At 43.4% G+C, this 22,858-nt stretch overlaps 1 protein-coding gene across 1 annotated transcript in view; it reads left to right on the top strand.

Annotated features, from left to right (window-relative positions):
- The window catches only part of LOC144693091 (L-asparaginase 1-like), an 86,572-nt gene extending 67,261 nt beyond the window's left edge, over positions 1–19,311 (top strand). Inside the window, exons 13-14 of the mRNA XM_078562480.1 lie at positions 8,715–8,811; positions 17,646–19,311. Of these exons, the coding sequence (XP_078418606.1) occupies positions 8,715–8,811; positions 17,646–17,651 (103 nt within the window). The 3' untranslated portion in view covers positions 17,652–19,311. The remainder of the gene's footprint in view (positions 1–8,714; positions 8,812–17,645) is intronic.
- The last annotated feature ends 3,547 nt before the right edge of the window (positions 19,312–22,858 follow it).

Here is a 22,858-nt window from a genome sequence, read left to right on the forward strand (position 1 = left end):
CCTGCCCCCAAACATAGCACCCACCATTTTTGCTGGGGCGGTGGGTGGACAAAGGGGCAGGTTGTACATTGCACATGTGTGGCTTACATGGCTGCTACAGAAGTGCAGCTGCCTGTAAACAGATCAAATTTTTGCTAGTAGAATGTCCTAAATGTGACTTGTGGGGTTTACACCTTTCAGAAGAAGGTCTAAAACTGCCAGTTATTTGGACAGGTAGGGTGCCCTTTTCGAGAGGCACGCTACCCTTTTGGATAGGTTCTGGGACATCTTCGGGAGAGGTATGGTGCCCTTTGAGAGAGATAAGAAGCCCTTTTGGAGAGGTCAAGTGCCCTTTGAGATTGTTAAAATTAGGCATGAATATGCGTAAAAAGTGGATAAGCTTATAGGAATTGTCAAGCTCATTGGAACTGTCAAGGGAACTGTAAACTTATTGGAACGGTCAAGGGAACTGTCAAACCTATCAGAACTGTCAAGCTGTCAAGGCATTTACATACTCTGGCCTTTACATTTTTGAAAAAAACTGCAGTTTAAAAATTTGCTTGCTATTTCATTCTGCCTGTTTACATAAACCTGAAGGCTCTCATTATGGGATTTGTGCTACATTAATGATTTCACAACCTATCATTATCACAGTGGGGTATATATCAGTTCATAGTTTGATCGACAGCTCAAAGTGCTTATTAAGTCGTTGAAGTGGAGTAACGAATACAAATTCTTATTTTTATAGCGGTTAGCTAATTGAAAGAAGTTAAATATAGTGAATATGGTTTTATAAATGAGAATGTTCATTTTAAAAATAGTGAACTCATCAATAGACAGTTAAGAACTTTATTTTATTTAATCTCAGCATGGGTCCTGAGGTCTGCCCATGTGGGATACTGGGTGAATTGGCATGGAGAGTGTAAGGGTAAGGGTGGGAGGCATGGGTTAGTATGAATTGGCACTAAGTTGGCATAGCATTTATTAAGGGCCATGGGGGCTGGGTGGAGTCATATGTTGGCATGGGGGTATGAGGGGCCATGGGGGTGGGTGAGTGGATGGGGGCATAGGTTGGCATGGATGGGGCATGGGAACTGTGTGGGTGGATGAAGGGGTGTGAGAGATGAGGGCTGGAGGGAAGTTTTTTGCTTTTGTAACAGCTGCAACAAAGTGCCGGATCACTGAGGTGGGCCTCTTCTACAGCTCGCCTCTGCACCTGGCAGCTCCTGTAGCTGCCTTCGAACACTTTCCGGGGGCGGCAGGCCTGTCTTCTGTTAATACTTGCCCCCCACAACAAAAATTAGACCATCCGGGGCTCTTTCTCCTAAATTGGGTTCACAGAGCTGGGAATTTTCCAGTCTCTGCACTCCTGACACAGGAGCGAAAATTCAGGCCTTGGTGTCTTAACACTTGCAGATTCCACCTGCAAAATGTACACTAAGATATGCAGAATGTCAGTATCTGAGCTGGAGGTTACAAGTGTGAAATGAAGTGATAGAACTGCATTTTCATCATTACCCTCTTGAGAGTTCCTCCTCTCCCTAACCATGTTGGATCTCTTGGGTATCTGAAAAGAAATAGGCACAAGGGTATGGTGGTAGTGTGGGTAGGGAAGGGGGGTTCAAAGTAAGAGGTGCACGTGTACACCATCTGCAACTTGTAAATCAGAAGACAGTGTAGGATGAGGGTTGAAGTGGGATGCGAGAAGGTGGATTAGGTGTGAAGGTATTTACATCTTTGATAGTTTCAGCCCCATTGCTGGTCAAAGCCTCAGAAATGGCCATTCTAATTTTGATGGTTCCATCCAACACACACACACGCATACATGCACACACGCATACATGCACACATACATACATGCACACACATGCGCGCGCACACATACATACACACATGCGCACGCACACACACATACACATACATAAGCACATGCACCTATGCACACATACACACACCAAGCAGAACTGTTATGTAGTATTCTTGCTGTGGACTAGCTAATGTTTCATAGAGTTCTAATAAAATGTTTGTGCTCTTGTATGTAAACTTATACTAAAAGCCTTATGAAGAACCATGAAGGCTGCATCAAACAGAGTACCCTCATCAACCTTCCTTTTTACCTCCACAAAAAAATTCAATCAAGTTAGTCAAACATGACCTTCCCTTAAAATCCATGTTGTTTGTCCATGATTAAGTTGTGTTTTTCTAAATGACGATTTCTACTGTCCCTCAGAATTTTTTCCAATAATTTTCCCACCACTGAGGTTAAGTGGATTGGCTTGCAATTACTTGGTCTATCCTATCCTCCCTTTTTAAACAATGATACAATATTGGCAGAGAAGATTGAAAACTGATGGTCCGAGCCTCCACTATTTTCTTCTTTTCTGCTCTAAGCAGCCTGGAATACATTTCATCTCAGCACTTTCAAAGATCCTAAACTTTATATTTTCTATCTCACTAGTTTATACCATCCAGCATTTCCCACTCCTCTACAATGAAGACAGACGCAGAACATTAAGAACCATGCCCGCATCTCCTGCCTCCACACACAAGTACCTTTTAGGCCTCTAATTGGCTCTACAATTTCCTTAGTTATCCTGGTGTTCTTTATATAGTTATAAAATATCTTTAGGTTTTCTTTGATTTTACTTGCCAGTACTTTTTCAAGCTCTCTCTTTGCTTTCTAATATATATTTCTAATTAATTTTATAATTTCATCTCTGCACTTTTTAAACTCCTCTTTCTGCAATATTCAGCTCTTGGTTACACTGAAAAATTGGCAGTGGGTGGCTGGGAAATCTACGTTCTATCATTTTGCTTAGGTGGAGGGGGTGGGGGATGCCAAGAGAAACTTGGCATGTTGAACCAAGCTGCAAGAAATCGCATAAGCTCTGAAGGAGTGTCTCTTTATGTTGATGCTTAGTCATAAACCCCTCCTAGACCAGTCTGCTGTCATTCAAAACTCTTGTTCAACCTGTTTTCTTCATGGGTGGAGTGAATGTGTTGCAAACTGGAATGAGGCTGCAGGTGCACACTTCTGAAACTTTCATTCACATTTGACTGAATTGCAGGAACTTTTAAATAGGAACTCCAGCCTGTTTAACAAACCCTATGTTCCAGTGGGATACTCCAAAATAATATTTCACCTGCATTTCTGTTTATTCTTTTTGGAGAAATTAAACATGTAATTTAAAGGTGTGTGTCCTAATAATTTCTTACAATTCAGTGGGACATTGGTTCTTCAGGAAAAATTGCAATTGAGTTGCAATAACAATACCACCATAATTGATCCATTCACCATTGTTCATTATGAAAAACAGGAAGATAGGAGAGGTTTATGACTAAGTATGCTAAGCATCAACTTAAAGAGACACTCCTTTGGAGTTTATATGACTTCTTGCAGCTTTGTTCAACAGGCCAAGTTCTTTGTCCCCCACCCCCACCCATCCACACTGCAGCAATTAACGTTCCCCACCTCCCCTCAGAAAGCTGTTCACAGAATCAGTTTGGAATACAATATAGTCCCTACTGCAGCTACCTAACCCCCTCCAAAGTAGAGAGAAAAGTGGGATTGCAGTTGAAGAGAAACACAAGTGCTAAGAGTCTAAAGCTCCAAAAGGGGCACAGTTACGGGTACAGCACCCTTGGGACAACTAAATCTAGAAAAACCTAATAAATATGAACCAAAATAGACTTTGCTTCTAAAAATAAAAGGAAAACTCTGCAAATATCAGAAATCTTAATTAAAGGAGCCCAATGTCTATAATGCAAAAATGTTTTAACATATTTTCATTTCTTTTAAGTTGCATGATTTATAAGTGTTCTTTGGTTACAGATTTAGGGAATTTATCTTCCTTATCTGACTTGGTTCATGTACCTGAGTGTGTACCTGGGTTGCAAAGAAATAATATTTAGTTCCTCCCCTGAGACACAAGTCAACTTAGAAGTGGGTGGAATTACAGAGTTGTAATCTTCTCTGTGCACATTGAAAGTGATTTGAAATATGTATTTTTATTTAGTGAGTTGCCAATCGAAGTTCTAATATTGGTGATTCTATTTCCAGAGACCTGGAGGTAAAAATCGTCCAGGCCTCAAGCTACTGATGTCAGGGGTTTTGCCACTCAGGCACCTGATTACCGATCTGGGTTAATATCAGAGCTATCATTTAGGCAAACACGAGTTTCATTTTGAATCATATCTCTATGTCATGGCTGGTTTTCATTGTACATGGAAATACTAAAAATTGTACGCAAACGTTTAGTGCAGTTTTCCTGTATCCCCTCTTATCTTCCTGTGCTCCATTGGTGCCAGAGATTTGGTGCCTATGTGGTGTATAATACCTTTCATGACAGTGACACTGAAAGTACAGTGTCACACCACTGATTTAATAGAATTTGTGAATTTGGCATCAGTCCTGCGACCACCTGAGAAAAGTACTTTTGCATTGTTAATGCAGCACATCATCTGCACTATAACTAACTTGTATACAACTGACTTTTCAAATGTTGACCTTAACTTTTACAAACAATCCTGGAGGCTTGTTATCCCACATCTATTACATTTCTTCAACTGCAGTTACACTTTGATTCTGCCCACAAACCAATATACGGGTACAGGATGACAAAACATGAGCCACGCAGGGCAACTTGCTGATGGCCCTAGAGACCTAATTCTGTGGAATGGTAGCAATGTTCAGGTGCTGTACTGCATGTGGTTATTGAATCAGAGTCTGCTGGCTTCAGGCTGTGCTGCCATGGATTATGGGTCGCCAGAATTGGGGTTAAGTATTTCCTTCTAGTTTTCATTGTTTGAACACTTTGGCACTTAGCTGTACTTTCTCTCACCCAATACCCTTGTCAGTCAATGGTATAACTGTGGCTGTCTGATCAGAGCAGTTGATACTCCCTCACTGGGGCACTCATTGCAAACCAACCAAAATTGATCAATCCATCTCTTGCATACCCTACAAATTCTCAGAATGTTTTATTGTTTATGAACTATATGTTGAATCAATGCCAGATATTAATGGGTTCATTCTTTGAATGCAAAAATGTGTCTGTGGTATGTTTAATGTTGAGACCTGGTCCTGCCATCATTCTAGAATATGCTTCTGATATTGGGGATATTAACTTTAATCTGCCTTGTTTACATTACAAATCGCAGCAGGACATTCTCCGATGAGTCCTAAATTGGATAATCTGAATCATATACAAGATACTATGAAACTAAAGACATGTCATTTTTATCTTCTGTTGCATTTTCTATTTGGTACATAATTCAGAGAATGGTTGCAGATATCATAGTGGGTAAATGCAGCACTTGGTTTGTTGCTGATGCATGCAGACTAGGGAAGGTCCAGGCTGGATTCTTGGACAGAGTTGAGCTGGAGTAGCCTTCGGAGCTCTTCAGTCAGCCTCATGGCCTCAATCAGGAAGGGAAATTACTCAGGATTCCCATTCTGATTACTTTCCAGTTTCCTCCTTCTGGAAAGTGGTCTATGGGCCGGCTATTCACAGAGTTTGGAATCCTCCATGGATCTTTAAAATTGGTGGATGGCATTTGGGTGTGGAAGTCAACCCCTATTCCTTGGCAGATCTAACTTTTGCTGGTAGGAGGAAGGGGGAGGGGCAGTGTGAGGTATGAATCACACTGGAAAGAAACTCAAGCTCAGTCGGGCCACTTGAACTTAGTGCTGAGTTCAAAAAGACCCCATTTTGGCTGTTGAAAGAGCTTTAATCTGCAGTGCAGGCGTCACAAATCTATGCAGTATACGTAAACACTCTTGAAGGGCAGATAAGGTCTGTCTAATTGTCATGATCTGAATTTTAAAAAATCCCCTGCTCTGTAAACATGAAAAAACAGGCTGAAGCTGTCATTGAGAGATTTAAAAAGCCTCTTCTGGACTGCTTTGATTGATAGGCCATCTGGTAGAGGTTAGAAAAAAAAAATCACCGGGTCTAACAATTTCAATGAGTTCTTTGTTGAAATTTCCCCAAGGGCTATTATTATGTAATTATAAACGTAAGGCTGAATTTCAAAAGCCACAATTAAGTCAGCAGGGGTTCTGAGTTCACAGTTTGATTGACAGCTCAAAGAGGCTATTAAAGGATTAGCTGTCTTTCATGTGTTGTCTGAATAGAAGTCTGTTTGTTTTTATAAGAGATTAATCACTTGATTTGAAAGATTTAAATGGGTTTCACGAATGGGAGTTTTTTCACTATCAAATGTGCATGAGTGAGATCTGTATCAGATCATTAGAAGTTTATTTTTTTCATCTCCACATGGCTCCTAAAGGAGGTCTTATGGTGCAGTGGTAGCATCCCTGCCTTTGAGCCAGAAGCTCCTGGTTCAAGTACCACTTCAGGGCTTGATGGCCAAGGAAGGTGTTTTCAAAATGTGGTGAGACAGATTGAGTATCAACTTGTAAATCCTTCCAACATGTACAATGGCAGGCTGTTAGAGAGGGAGAAATTCCTGGTTAGCCATGTGATGGAAAGAAATTGGGGCCTCTACCATCACAATCCATAGCTCCAAACTACAACATTCATGTAAAAGTGTATGATGCAGCTCGGACTCCTCGGAGGCTGGATGGACAGCTGGTGAGGATCAGATTGGTGCCAACAGCTTGGGGTGGATTTGGGACCTGCCTCCTTGCCCTACCCATGGTGGGGATCGCAGTGCTGTGGGTCAGACCTACCTTCAGGGCTTCTGAGGTCTACCCATGGTTGGTACTGGATGTGTAGATGGGCAAGGGAGGTGGCTGAGGGGCATGAATTGGATGGGAGGAGCCATGGGGGCAATGAAGGGTATGGGGATGGGTGGCTTCAGTTGGCTTGGAGGAGCTATGGGGGGCATGAAGGAAAATGGCCGTTGGTGGGGGGCAATGGGTTAGCATAGGGTGCCATGGGGAGGGAGGGGTGAAGGGATATGAGGGGTGAGAGCTACTGGGCCTAGCAAGTTGGAAAATAACTGGGAAAAAGTCCCAGAGAGCCAAGGCAGGCTTTCTAACCAGCCTTCCTTGGTACTTGTGCATCTGCCTAGGATCTGCCTCTGTGGGCAGCAGACCCTAGTCGATCCCTGGAGTGAAAATTGGATCTAAAATTGGGCCCTTTAAATCAAGGTGGATCTGCTGAGTCGGAAAGTTTTCTTGGCTAAGCTTCCCACCTCAGTAGTAAAATGCTTGCTCTCTGTTACTGCTCCGTGAGTACAGAATCGGGCTGATCATGATGTCACCCAAAGGATCACCAATCTTGTGAGCACTCCAATGTTTGTCCAGGCTCACCACAGGAAGAACAGGTAGGTAACGTGCAGGAAGGTCGTCAATCAAGTTATTTTTTAATCAATACTTTCTGATTACATGGGATGCAGAGGTACATTTTTTTGTCATTTTCATGATTTCTTGCATTAGTGATTTACATTACACCAATTATCTATTCAAAGCTGGCTTGTGCCAAGGGTTGTAACAATTATTAATATCAAATACTTCAGTGTTTACAATAGAGGTTGGTAAATTGAACACATTTTTATTAGAATAACATCTCCAATGATAACTGGAACCCATGTTTAACTTTTTTGTGGGATGCATTTCTACGTATTGCCATCTTTACTTGCTGAATCGCACCATTTTCCAAGCAACTGTTTCCTTGACTTTGAAAATATGACCTAGAAAATGATAGGTTAATTTTAAGCTCTGGTTGGGAGAAAGGCTCTTTCTATGCAGCTCTGTGCTGTTAAGGTAATAATAGAGAAATATGTTGAGGCAGTGCGTGCTCTCAGATCCCTCCTTATGACACTTGTGAACTGGCAGCAAGTAGATGAGATCAGCCCATTTTGACTTTTTTTCCCAATTTCCTGCCTTCTTGTAGGGAAACTCTGCTTAGAATTTGACATTCACTCAATGGGATTTGGTGATCACCCATTTCCTGTTACTGTTTTATGTGGCACAATGTGTAACTACATAAAAGTGCACTGTGAAATCAGTTTTCCATTATTGATACTTTTTGTCAAGTTACAAAGATTTCAGAACAGTGATTGCTCATTATAATAAGCAAAATTCATCTTCCATTGAGCATGTTACAAGAGGGTAAAACATGAACAATGTAAATATCTCTCAGTAGAAATGAAAATGTTATGAATAATACTGAAACACTTTGCTCTATCCACACATTGGAATATAGTACAGCATGGGCCCCCGAACATGATTCACTCATGCAAACAGACACATATTAGCAAGTGGTTGGATGAAAAGTAGAGATTGATGTACTGCAGACTGCTCAGTGGGGCTTTGACAGAAATGTGGGACTAGACCACTTACGCATCCAGTTGTTGGCAAGGAAAAGATGTATGTTAAAAGGACAATCTCAAACCTGGATCAAAATTAATTTGAAATGGGAGTGAAGTACAATGGAATACTGTGAAGTAAAATGTTAGTGTTTCTGGGATTTAAAAAAAAGGGCTGGACCGGTTCTCTTTTTAAAAATAAATTACAAACTATAAATGATTTTTAAAAAGGGATAGGCCTTTTGTCTACTCAGCTGTTATGATAAACCTTTAATGTGGATCAGTGCTTAAAGTTGAATAGGTTATGAGTTGACTGATGACGCTGGTAGTTTTATAGAATATTTGCAACCAGGTTGCTGCCTTTAAAACAAAACGAGTCCAACATATTGTTCTATATTTGCTACTTCTGTCACTGTATTTGTGTGAGAAAAACATAAAACATTGTTTGTTGTACACAGCTTGGCTGCAGATGATGACATGAAAACACTGATGTCTTGGCACCTTGCAGGGTATGACTTGGACCAATGGAGCTACGGTGGACAACATCCTCCTGGAGTAAGCAAACATTTTGAACAGCATTTGAGATAAACTCAGGAAAGCTACATTAAAAATCCTACAGGTTACATTCCTCCCAAATGAGACACACATGGTACTTTGACATTCTTAGCTGACTTGCTCATTAGCTGGTGTTTAAAAATAGCTTTTGGCACTTTCATGATATGAATCACATTTTTCTGCTAGGTGAAGCTAAGTTGTATGAATGTTTCTGACTTTGCCTCCAGGCATTAGCTGATGGCAATGAAGAGGTGGTCACATTCTTTCAGTCAGCAGTCAAGCAAAACAGGCAGCTAAGAGTTACATGATTCAGTGGCTTTTGTATCAACCACAACAATTCCATATTGAACTGAGATTCCAAATCATATATTTTGGTAACATCCTTCTCTTCATGCTTTAAACCAATAAATGTGTTGCTTTTCATTTTGCAATATCATGGGCTGAATCTTCGGCTCGGCGAGCGGGGTTACCGAGGCGTAAAATGACGCAGGGTAATGTCGGACGCACGCCCGATGTCACGGCGCGTCATTTACATTTTCAGTTCAGCGGGCGCACACCGGAGTCACCTGCGTGCCCGCTGAACTGTCAAAGGCCTATTAAGGCCATTTAACCAACAATTAAAATGATTAACGGAGCTGCCCGTCCTTTTTCATGGAACCTCATCCACGGGCGGGATGAGGTTTCAAGAATGATTTTAAATTTTCTCAAAAATTTCTATTGAAATTAATGCACATGTCCCAGCTCATGTGATGGTTTCACATGAGGGGACATGTCTTAAAAAATTTTTCAACACTTTATTGAACTGTTAAAACTTAAAACTAATCTCCCTGAGGCACCTCTTGACTCAGATATTTCTATGCTGTTTTGCGCACATGCACGAAAGGGTACACTCCTGACACAGGGGGCGCCGATCAGGTCTACACCACCATTTTATGTGGGTGGGCCCAGCGTGGCACGCGCCCGGAAGCACTGAGCACTCCCTGTGCAGGCAGGGGGTGGGGGCTCCCTGAGTCAGGAGTGCGCCCTTTCGTGCATGCGAGGTGCCTCAGGGAGATTAGTTTTAAGTTTTAACAGTTCAACAAAGTGTTGAAAAAATTTTATGCCATGTCCCCTCATGTGAAACTGTCAATTTCAATAAAAATTTTTGAGAAAATTTAAAATCATTCATGAAACCTCATCCTGCCTGTGGATGAGGTTCCATGAAAAATGCGAAGGCTGCCTGGGCTCTTCGCCTGCCCGCCTACCTTAAGGTTGGACGGGCAGCTCCGTTAATTATTTTAATTGTTAGTTAAATGGCCTTAATAGGCCTTTGAAAATCTAAATGACGCGGGGTGGCATCAGGACGCACGCCCGATGTCACTGTGCGTCATTTTACGCCTCGGTGGGCTGGCCCTGCCCCCGCTCGCCGAGCCGAAGCTTCTCCCCCAGAGGGACACAGTTATATCAGTGCATTATACAATGGGCTGCATTTTACGTGGCCTCTGGGGGTGTGTTTTCAACAGAGGTACAAGTAAATTAGAGCAGGTGCCCACTCCACCACCTTCCTGCCCACCCCCAAGCTCACTGCCATAATACAGGTGGTGCCCACCATATTTAAATAAATAATTAAGGGTCAGTTGGGCTTGTTAATACACTGCCCATGCCATCAAATGGTTGACGTGGTCAGTTGGGCAGGAGTGGGCAGGCCACTTTTTAAAAAACTTTTTATAAGGGCGGCAAGTTAGAGATGGGTACTATCTTCGCGGAGTCCCCTTTGCGGATTGGGGGGATGGGCGCAGCCCCCCTAAGATAGTACCTCCCCTTCTTCTTACCTGTCTGCTCCATTAAACACATCACCCCCCCACCACTGGCTCGCCCTCACTAAACTGCCTAACCCCTCGCTGCCCAAGACCCCAGACCTACCTGGCTCTGGGATCCATTGGCCTCCTCCTTGTCCCTGGTTGCAGTTCTGGCAGCGCTCAAGAGTGCGCTCTTGGCACGACTGAGACTGATGGGGCTTCCGGCCAACCTGATTGGCCAGCAGCTCACGAGGGTGCGACTCCCCCGTGAAGGGTGGAAGTCCCACACTGTCCCACTTTAGCCTGCCTGCAGCACGTTATGGCTGTGGGGCAGGGTGACGTGGAGTGGATCAGCTCCACACTTGACTTTGCTTTGGGGGAGCAATCCGTCTGCCACCCCACCCACCCTATAATATTCTCCCAAAGGGGTATTTGTGAGTCATAGGTACATGTACCTTCATTCCAATGGAATGAGGGCCTAAGTCATGGTCACATCTTTGGGAGGATTCGGGTAGATCAATGATTAGCTACACTAGGCAGACTGCTCATGACTTGCAGCAGCTTGTTACAGAGTGGCATTTGGGAGGGTCTTAAGGCGGCAGAAAAATAAATTTGTAGAAAGGAAAACTGTAAAGAATAGAACATGTGCAAGTGATTTGGGGCCTCAAAAACTCAGGATTAAATAATATATTTTAAAATGTTGACTTTTGTTTTCTGTTTCCCTTCATTGCTTTATACTCTCCTGTTGAAAGTTTACTTTTCCCTCTTGTATACACATTTGTCTTTATTATCTTTCACACGCTCCATTTTAGTGTGACCTGAAAGATATCTTTACTAAGTTGCTTCTCTATATCTTATTTTACTGTTTATAATTCAAGCCAGTAATGGCATCTAGAGCTAGGGACACAGTTACAGAATAATTAAGGGGTCTCCCATTTAAGACGGAGATGAGGAGGAATTTCTTCCCTCAGAGGGTCTTTAATCTTTGGAATTGTCTGCTCCAGAGAGCAATGGAGGCTGGGTCATTGAATATATTCAAGGATGAGTTAGACAGATTTTTGATTTACAAGGGTGTCAAGGGTTATGGGGGATAGGCAGTTAAGGCCATAGTCAAAGCAACCATAGGAACATTGGACTAAGGTGCAGGAGTAGGATATTTGGCCCTTTCAGCTTGCTCCACCATTCAATAAGATCATGACTGATCTGGTTGTGGTTTGAACTTCACTTTCCTGTTTGCTCCCCGTAATCCTTGACTCCCTTATCTATCAAAAATCTGTCTAATTCTGCCTTGACTAAATTCAATGACCCAGCCTCCACTGCTTTCTGGGAAAGAGAATTCCACATACTAACAACCCTTTGAGAGAATAAAAATCTCCTCATCTCTGTCTTAAAAGGGAGACCACTTATTCTTAAACTGTGTCCTCTAGTTCTAGTCTCCCCCACAAGTGGAAACATCCTCCAAGTATCTACCCTATAAAGTCCCCTCATGATTTTATGTGCTTCAATAAGGTCATCTCTCACTCTTCTAAACTCCAATGGGCATAGGCCCAACCTGTTCAAACTTTCTTCATAAGATAAGCCCTTCATCTCAGGGATGAGTCAAATGAACTTCCTTTGAGCTGCTTTTAACACAATTATATATTTTTTTCAAATAAGGAGACCAAAGCTGCATACAGTATTCCAGATGTGGTCTCAGCAAGGCCCTGTGTAGCTGCTCTAAAACTTCCCTACTTTTATATTTCCATTCCCCTTGTAATAAATGTCAACATTCCATTTGCCTTCCTAACCACTTGCTGCTGCATACTAACTTTTTGTGATTAATGTACCAGGGCACCCAGATCCCTCTGTACCACCAAGTTCTACAATCTTGCTCCATTTAAATAGTATACTGCAATTCTACTCTTCCTGCCAAAGTGAACAAGTTCATATTTTCCCACATTATACTCCATTTACCAAATTTTTACCCACTCTTAATTTGTTTATATCCCTTTGCAGATGCTCTATCTCCTCTTCACAGCTTACTTTCCTGCCTATCTTGGTGTTACCAGCAAATTTAGCTACTACACATTCGGTCTTTTAATTCAAGCCATTGATGTAGATCGTAAGTAATTGAGGCCACAGCACTGATCCCTGTGGCATGCCACTAGGCACAGCTTGCCAACCTGAGAAAGACCCATTTATGCATACTCTCTGCTTCCTGTTTTCTACCCAATCCTTTATCCATGCTAATATGTTACACCCTACACCATGCACTCTTATCTTGTATAGTAAACCATCATCTTATTGAATGGTGGAACTGGCTCAATGGGCTGAATGGCCTACTCCTATTTCTTATGTTCTTTAAGGACATTTGCCTGTGAGTGATTATATTCAAAATGGATCTAAGCTTTGTGAGAGAAAGTTGCAGGAGAAGCAAAATCAAGGCTGAGATGTGACTGCCATCAATGCGATGCTAAGCTATATAGATTTATCTAGACCAAGGATAGGTTCTTGGTTTTAGGTTTAAAAATGTGCACATTAATTTACTACTTGCCTGTAATTTGATGCATCAGAGTTATGAATGCTGCCTGGTTGACGTTATCTAGTTACTATTTTGTTAATTAGCAACAGCATTCATGTCATTCAGGAGCTACCATTCCAAAGACAGGAGGAGCATATTTTGTATTGTTAGTATTGGTTTGTGCTATGAGTTGAAGGTCAGGAGAAACCTGACGAGCATGATGCTTTCCAAATCCCGAGTATGGCCCAACCCTGTTGAAGAATGGCTTAACAGCGTCATGTTCTTCATGGATTTGTTTGAGGAGGGTGGAATCTGTAAATCTGGAGAAATCAAGTTTTGCACAGCACCACACGTTGAGTCCTAATTTCCTCTTACAATAGTTTGTGCTTTTGGAGGCAGGAGCTACATTTAAATTCATTTGTAAAACAATGGCATAATTTAGGCCTACATGAAAGGCTGAGCAAAGTATAAAGACTTGAGGGGACTGCATGAAAATTCTTTGAAGTGAGGGTCTTGGGCTTCCTCACTGGTAATTATCTTGTGACATAGCCTGTACCAAAGGAATATGGGACAGATCTATTTCCCTTTGCAGAGGGAAGATGGTGGTGGAGTAGTAATGTCACTAGGCTGGTAATCCAGAAGCCCAAGCTAACATTCTGGGGACATGGGATCAAATTCCACCTTGGCAGCTGTGGCATTTAAATTCAATTATTTAATAATTCTGGAGTTGAAAAGCTAGTCTCAGTAACGGTGACCATGAAACTATCATCAATTGTCTTAAAAACCCATCTGGTTCACTCATGTCCTTTAGGGAGGGAAATCTGCCGTCCTTACCTGGTCTGGCCTATACGTGACTCCAGACCCATCCACAGCAAGGTGGTTGACTCTTAACTGCCCTCTGAAATGGCCTAGCAAGCAAGCCACTCAGTTAAAGGGCAATTAGGGATGGACAGCAAATGCTGGTCTTACCAGTGATGCCCACATCACACGAAAGAATTAAAAAAAGGAAACCTTGAGGATCACTTGAATTGACATGAACTTACACTTTTTATAATATTAGTCACGCTGCAAAAACCCTTGTATACACTTTGGAATGAATTGTAACCAGCTTTTTAAAGAGTACTAAATTAGAATTACTGCTGAACAAATTTGACTGTTTGTGGAATGTCAAATTTCCCCATTATGATTTTTTAAATTCCGTTGTTTTAAAATATTTTTTTAAAGTTTATGATTTTTCAGCTTCTACATTAATCTCATTTGTATGTCCCAATCTTTAATTCACTCTAATGCGATTAAAAAGTGAAAGATAATCAATGCATTTTACTTCCTGGTTTGCCGTTGCTGAGAATTCTTCATTGTGATTGGCAGCTCAGCCCACTCGGTGACATCACTGTAACTGCTGGTCAGAGGACCCTTATAACTGGCACTGGGATTAAATTAATGTTGGAAAAGGTGAAATGCATGCTACAGAGATTGTTAGTATTTGTGGAAAGCTTTCCATGAAGTCAGTGGTGAGCGCTGTTACTTTGCCACTCACCACAAAATTTGGGCCTATGATTTTACCTAGTTCCCACTGTTTCATACATGTAGAAATATGCTTCATTCAATGTGTAACCTGTTCCACCTGCCCTTCCAGCTGCTATGCTTTCAAAGTAATTATTTTCGTTCTGAAAATCAATGGATTGTGATCCCCGTGATTACATCAGGATCATGTCCTCCAGTGTTAAAACTTGCCAGAATTCGCAGGATATTACCTTATTTGCTTGAGATCAGCAGATACCTTAATGGATGCATCTCTAGCACTTGTCCCATTCGGAGGCAGATACCCTTAACCCTACCACGTTTGACACCCCAAAGTGCTCCACTCGGCTTTGTATGTAAAAGGCCCAATACAATTTTTTTTTTAATGACTAACCCAACCTTTTTGCGTGTGAGGTTGGGGGTGGGGGGGGTGCATATTTCAATTTTTTTCTCAATCAGGAGCTAATGAGCAAATTTTGGAAAGATAAGGTTTGGCACAACATTAAACATGAACTTCAAAAAAATGCTGAGGCGTGAAAAGAAACATCTTGCTGAACAAAACAAAATGTCAAAGCAGTTAACTGAAAATGTTTAAAAATTAGTAATAATAAATATGATCATTCAAGGGTGGGCGTCTGTGTGTGTACGGCTCATTCCCACTCAGTCTTGGTACTCACTCACCCACACCCACTGAGAGTGGGTAAGAGTGCATGTTAGTGTGTGGGGGTGAGGGTGAATGAGAAACCTGAGACTGGGAGTGAGCCAGGCTTATGCACTCTCTCTCTCTCTCTCCCACACACACACAGGTGCACACATTCTCCCCTTTCTCTCCCTCACTCACAAACATACACTCACACTCTCCCCTCTATCTTCCTCTCTCTCACACTATCTCCTGTCTCTCATCCACACTCGCCCCTCTCACACACAATCTCCCCTCTCTCTTCCTCTCTCATACTCTCCCCTCCTTGTCCCTCTATCAAACTCTCCCCTCTCACACTCACACTCTGCCCCTCTTTCTCACACTCTCTCGCACACACACTCTCTCTCTCTCACTCTCACACACACACTCTCACGCTCAACACTCACACTCTCGCACTCACACACTCTCATTCTCACACATTCACTCACTCACTCATACTCACTCACACACATTCTGGTGGGCCCCGTTCTTGCTTCTGGAGCCTAGGCCCAATTTTCACTCTGGCTCCCCCAAGCCTGGCTCTTCCTCTGGGTCCCGTTCTCGCCCTGGACCCCGCCCTTCCTCCCACGTCTGGCCTTGCTTTCCACACAGCCCCGCTCTTGCTCCGGGTCCTGCTCTCCCCCTAGTGCTGCTCTTTCCCCGGCCCCGCTCTCTCCCCAGCCCCATTCTTCCCGCTTTTCCCTCGACCCCGAGTGAGCCTATCAGCAACAAATGAAGGGAGGAGCCAGATGGGATTGGGTGAGCAGCTTTAAAGCATTTTTCAAATCTAAGTCAGTTGAATGTCCAACAAGTTTGGCGGGCCAAGTCCAGAGGGGTTGGTGGGCTGAAACCTGGCCCACGGGCCGCCAGTTGGTCAAGCCTGGTCTAACCTGTTGTTGGTTCCAAGTTGTTACCTTCAACTGGACACCTCTGGTTGTGTCCTATTTGTTCCCATTTGTAGACAAGTGTACATCACTTTTTTATTTGTCAGAGATGGAGAGGCAGGACTCTCAGTTGAGTGAGTTCCAACTCCTTGTCCACCTACCTTGGCATCATGGCTTTGCAAGAGATAGGAGGTTCTGTCACTTACAAGACTGACCAGGAACTTCAGAGTTGGTAGGGACACAGCAAAATGGAGTCCCTGCTTATTCCTGGTGTGTTATACTGAACTCCCACTGGAGTTTGGCAGGGTTCTGATAGAATCTTTGAGTTAGTTCAGAATAATTTAATTTCAATCTAAGAGCAAGCTCAAATTTGACTTGGAATCATGGAGCACAGAATGAAATTGTCATGTCTGTGCCAGCTCTCTACAAGAGCAACTTACTTAGTCCTACATTCCTGCCTTTTCCCCGTAGCCCTGCAAAATTTTTTCTCTTCAGATAATTTTCCAATTCTCGTTTGAAGGCCTTCATTGAATCTGTCTTCACCACACTCTCAGACAGTGGATTCGAGATTCAACCACTCGCTTCATAAAAAAGATGTTCCTCATCTTAATGTTGCTTCTTCTGCTAATCACCTTAATTCCGTGTCCTCTGGTTATCAATCATTTAAACCAACAGGCAGTTTATCCCAATCTACTTGACTGGACCCATCATGATTTTGAATAGCTCTATCAAATCTCCTCTTAATCTTCTTCTCTACAGGGAGAAAAGCCCCAAATTCTTCAATCTACCCATCTAATATGTGAAATTCCATTAGCTGATACCCAGTACCTTCCTTATAAACTCATAGATTAAAAGTAAATTACCCTGAATTAACTCATGGATTTTACCAGACTCCTGCCAAGCTCCAGTACAAACAATTACACATGGGCACTAAACATCTACTGAAAAATTAATCCAACCTATCAGCAAATTATGTAGTCACATCTTTTCATTGAAAGGATTTAAAAGAAAAGATGGTTTGGGATTTGATCATTTGAAGCATCCCCATTATCTGATCAATTACTAATTGTCATAAGTAAATGTTGCATGTAAAGATTCTAAAAGTCATAATGTTAATGCTATGCTCGCCAGGATTAATGTAATGAAATGTAGGATTCAGATCACTGTCCTCAATGAATTGAAGTTTTTCACTGCACAATACTGGAGTGCTGACCTTGAATAGATGAGAGAGAAATGATTTTCATTGCTGGCTGGCTATGCTGAATCCATCTACAAGACCAGTGAACATGATATATGATTTGGTGCAGTGTTAAGCAGATCCCTTTTTCCCAAGCTAATTTAGTGTGATAAGAAGCAAATTTTGTGCATTAATGATTGTAACTGAGGATTTGCAGCAGCTTAGTACTGTTTTTATTGAACTTTATATAACCCCAAGAACTTGACATTTATCTGAATTTGTTTCTGTGTTTCAGATTTAGGTATCCACCGTCAAGAAAATTGACAGATTTGCTTTCTGCAGCAAGAGTATAATCAAACCACAAAGCTCAATATTGCTAAACGATGCTTCTTAACCTGCTACACGATTAGCTTTTTATCAAAAACTAGATATTGTGCTACAGATTGATTTTAATGCAGCAGCAATCATATTTTGATTGACTTGTAAAGTTGGCAAAACCAAGTAATTTGGATGAGTAGCACAGAAGGATGGTCTGCAATGCAAAGGTTCTACCTTGGAGTCACAACACGTGAATACCTGATGTCATTTGGAGTTGGGGGTGGAAGTTTTAAGTTAAGACAGAAATGTGTAGGGTGTTGCATTGGCAAGTTTGACACTGCCCTCAATCAACGTTTGTCCTCAATTAGACAAGGACATGTGAAATATTTCTCCTCACAACGTGATTTATCACATGACATTTTTCTTTGCAATCTGTCAGTTTTCTCCCTGTGTAGTAATGCTGAATAAATTGCAATGTGCAATTGATATCTAGTTGACCCTGTAGTGCTGTGACCAATTTTTAAAATATCATAACTGGAACAATCTGCCCACAGTGAGTGGACTGGTACCTGTTTTACTCTTTGCATGTGTAGAAAGGCCTTGCTGGATTTATGTTCAGCTGATGGCAAAGGTGGAAAGGAAACTGAACAAGTCTTAACAGGGTAAAATTCATTCTACCTCTGCCAATTATGGGAGTAACTACCACCAAATCATAAAATTGGGTAGCATATTGCATCGCTTCTACTCTCCTTACTCTTGTTACTTTGAACAAAGTTGTACCACTGGGGATTGCACGTTGTGGATTACACTCAGACCACTGATTTCATTATTGACCACTACCATCTAGAAGGACAAGGGCAGCAGAGACATGGGAACACTACCACCTGGAAATTCCCATCCAAGCCAATCACCATCCTGACTTGGAAATATATCGCTGTTCCTTCACTTTCGCTGGATCAAAATCTTGGAACTCCCTCCCTAACAGCACTTTGGGTGTATCCATACCACATGGGCTGCAGCAATTCAAGAAGGCAGCTCACCACCACCTTCTCAAAGGCAATTAGGCATGGGCAATAAATGCTGGCCTAGCCAGCGATGCCCACATCCCATGAATGAATTTTTTAAAAATTGCTTTCATATACTGCTGCTGGCTTTTATTTCCATTGTTACATCCATATTTGCAAGTGTGGGCTACTTCCATAAGGTTAGATACAATAGGGGCAAAGTATTGCTTTTTGTTAATGCCTCTGCACTGTCAGACTAAAGTTGATTACAATTCCCCGGACCACACACTGGCATTGAAGATTTTTTTCCTTTCTTTTCATCAAGTTTATTGATCAGTAATCGCCACCTTATTGCTTTGTGAAGCCCAAGGACTGGTGGTTGCCAATGGCCTGTGCAGTAATAAATCACCATTCATCTTGTGATCGCTCTCTGCCCACTTTTCAGTAAACAGTGCAAGACTGGGGCACATCTGTGATGGAAAACTCAACAGGGTTACATTATCTAATATCTCTTAGCTAGAAATATGATTTTGAGTTTTTATCTGTGTTGGACACACTTCATGCATTTGTATCTCATCTTTTGGTAGTTAATTTTTCTTGCTTGCTTGAAAAACTTAAATAAAATGCAATTAGAAAAAACCCACTTGTTTCTGCCTGTGGATATGTTGTACAATCTATATTACTGCCACCAAGAATTCTTGGGGCTTAGTTTCTTCTCAATACCCATTTGTTTATCTGCTGACTAATACATATTAAATTACAGAGACTAGTCCAGGGATGAGATTTAATGTGGGAGACAGGGGTCTTGCCCACTTTTCTCCAGGAGACCAGATGCTATTACATTTCAATTGGGCACTTACCTGGGCAGCAATGCCCTCCCCCCATCAGATTAAGCCCTCAATAGGCTGTAAACCCCGCCCCGAGCACTGCCAGCCAATCAGAGGCTGGCAGCTCACTGGTACTAGCAGCGCCACTGCAATTGGTGGCCGCTGCCAGTAATGCAGGAGAAATCGCCGATGGATCCCTGCTGAGAGGTGAGTGTGAACAGGATGGGGGTAGGGAGTTGCCAGTGAGTAGGGTCGGAAACAAGGGGCTGGAGGTGGATTCCTGCGGCCAACCACATCCAATGTCCAGTCCTTCAATCGGGCACAGAGTCCCCATGAACGAGTGACCTTTCTAGTAGGCTGCTGACAAAGCCGACAGGGTTTGCTGGGTGGCCTGCCCAGATGTTGAGTCCCTGCCAATTAGCCTCTGGGCAAGAAGGCCAGCCACAAGCATTCCCGCCCCAAACTTGATCGGTGGGAGGTGAGAGGGCAGCGGGATCTCCACCCTGCAACTCATGCCTAAATCATGACCCCCCCCCACCCCATCCCCAAACCCACCTAGGGTGGGGTGGGAAGGTGGCGGGGGCATTAAATTCCACTCCAGATGTTGTAAGGTTTGTTTTGAATTACTACAGTGCAGGGTTATATTATGCTCTATACGTTTCTTTATTGAACTGTAACTATAGGAAACTACTATGTTGTATTTAAATATATACACATATGAATACAAACTACAGTTTCAGGTTCTGTTTTCTGTAAGGTAAAATATTTGAGAGATAAGTTGGATATTAAAATTGTTTGGAAAACTAGTCATTTAAAAGGTCAGACACTTATTAGCTGCATTGTTTGGTTCACTGTGTTGATGTACTCCTGCTTTCTGCATTACTTTAGCACATTCATGGTTGATTTTAATTGTTGGCAGAGAACAAGTGAGCAGTGGGTAGAGAGGACCCACCATCTATCCCCAATTATTGTTGGCAGGAGGCCTGAGCCATTTAGCGACATGGGCCAGGATTTTCTGTGCCTGCTGGTGTCGGGCGTGTTCGGTGGCACGAGCGGACAATATGGCGCAATCAGTTTCACGACAGCATGAATCCAGTTTGCAATCGTCCACTCAGCCCACCAATGGTGGGCTGCGTTTCCCACCATCAGACGTCGGGAACTTCATTGTAATAAATCTGCATATCATGTTAGGCCAGCCCACCGGAATTGTCCCCCCACACTGGATCATCCGCCCACATTGGTGGGAAAACACACCAAGGTGTTTCACAACAGCATATATAAGGCTTGCACCTGGTGAGCTGCACTTCGCTCGGGACTTCGAGGTTTGTTTGCCTACCTTGGGCAGCACTCGCAGTCATCAGCGCCAGGCTTCACAGACAGCACCACATCACTTTTAGGGAGGCTCACAGGCAGCTCTCTACATACCAGACCAGCCATAAGGTGGGAGTGGCTTTTCAATGGCTGCAGGGCAAGTTCTTGGGGAAGGAGGAGAAGTGGTCTCAGGCAAGAGAAGAGGCTGCAGGACGGGGGCTGTACTGAGGAAGGAGGGTATCCCAGGGTGCATGTGGGGGCACATGCTGATCTGTGCAAGCGGCTTCAATATGGTGAGGGCTGAGGAAGCAGTCTCCAAAGGAGATAAGGCCAGATGGACATGTGAGGGTATGTGTGTGAGAATGGGTAGTAATGTCCCTTGAACTGGCAGTGAGTGAGATGGGTTTGAGTGTGTGAGTTTAGATTGATGAGATGGCTGCCTTACCCTGGCAGCACAGATGAGATCATTCATCCTCTATCTGCATTGGATGGCCAACCTCTTCTGTGCAGCATTGGCACTGATCACCGCTGCCATCGCCTACCAAGCTGGAGTGGTAATGTTGCTGCCCCTCCTGTGGCCCAAGCGGAGGTAGAGGACATTACAGTGGGCCTCGTGGGCTGCAGCCTTCTTGCCTTTCAGAGCCATATCTTCTTTGCTGCAGTCCTGGGCTGGAAGCACCGAGCGTGGCCGTACTTTAAATGTGATGCTTGGTGTGATGAAGTGGCGAGGTGACACCGTGGCAGTTGAATTGAAGCCCACCCGACACCTAAACGGCGTGTATCCCAGGAATGCATAATTAATGCAGCAGGTTTGGGATGATACAGCGTAAGAAGCCGCCATTGTGGCTGGCGGGTAAAGGATGGCTTTTCCTGCCTGCTACTGCACTTAGTGCAAATCTGGGATGATTCAGCCCATGGATTGTGTTTCCAGTCTGCCAGTGAAATGCTGTCCCCAAATGGGCAACCCCGCTGCAGCTCCCCTGCTCTTGGTTAGTGTAATTTCAACAAGTTTGGGCACAGCCTGTCTGCAGTGAGGTTCTGGAGTAAAAGTGTACATGGAAGAAGGCAAGCCCAGGCCTGGAGCGATTGGCAGCATTTATGTGGACTTCTGTGCCTCTTGGTTCCACATAATCCAGAAACTTTTCTGGTCCATTATTGGAATGGCCAGCAACATTCCTTATATGGGCTGTATTTTAGGCTACTCACCACTCGATACAATTACATGGAGCATGCACATCAATGCTGGGTGGAATTTACTGCTTTGTCTATCCTCAGGACCAAACTTGGATGGGGGGTGGGGGAAGACCAGGGGTTTGGGATGAGGGAGTATAAGGGGTTGGGAGGGCTCAGATGGAGACTCCACTCAGTTCAGTCCATGCGGGAAGGGTGGAATATGGCCTTTCTGTCCCTAGACCAATTGAGGGCCTTAAGTGGACAATCAAAGACCACTTAAGGGTCTCAACCACCACCCCACCCCTACCACACCCCCACAGCCACTGTTATTTTACCAGCAATGGGATGGCCATGCCACATGGGCAGGTCATCAGGTGTACCCTGGCGAGCATACCTGTGGGCCTAGGGGATGGAGGTCCTTCCCACTCGGTCACACTGTGCCCAACAAAGGAACCCACTGGCAGCAAGAGCTGCCCCTGCACGTAGACCCCTACCTACCTTTAAAACAATCCGGTCCCCCGTCACCAGGGCCCGCATGACAGGCCCTGACAATCCCGCCTCATCTACCTTTCCCTCAGGACTCCAGCAATGATCTTCAACCTGGGAGCACTGCAGTACCAGCAGTGGCCAACACTCCCAGTGACACTGCCGGTACTAGAGAGTTGCTGCTTTCTGATAGTCCGGCAGGTCTCGGAGGGAGAATTCTACCATGAAGACACCAGGTATGTGCCTGATTGGGATTAAATCATGTTGGAGTGCCCTGGAATGGCTTCAGTGGGGTTGCCACTGGCTTTCTAGCCAGTGGATGGGTCCACCAGCACAGTCATTAAATTCTGTACATTTGTCCAAATTACACCACCGTTTACATCATAGGA

The sequence above is a fragment of the Cetorhinus maximus genome, chromosome 18 (assembly GCF_964194155.1).
Source record: "Cetorhinus maximus chromosome 18, sCetMax3.hap1.1, whole genome shotgun sequence".
Taxonomy (NCBI): domain Eukaryota; kingdom Metazoa; phylum Chordata; class Chondrichthyes; order Lamniformes; family Cetorhinidae; genus Cetorhinus; species Cetorhinus maximus.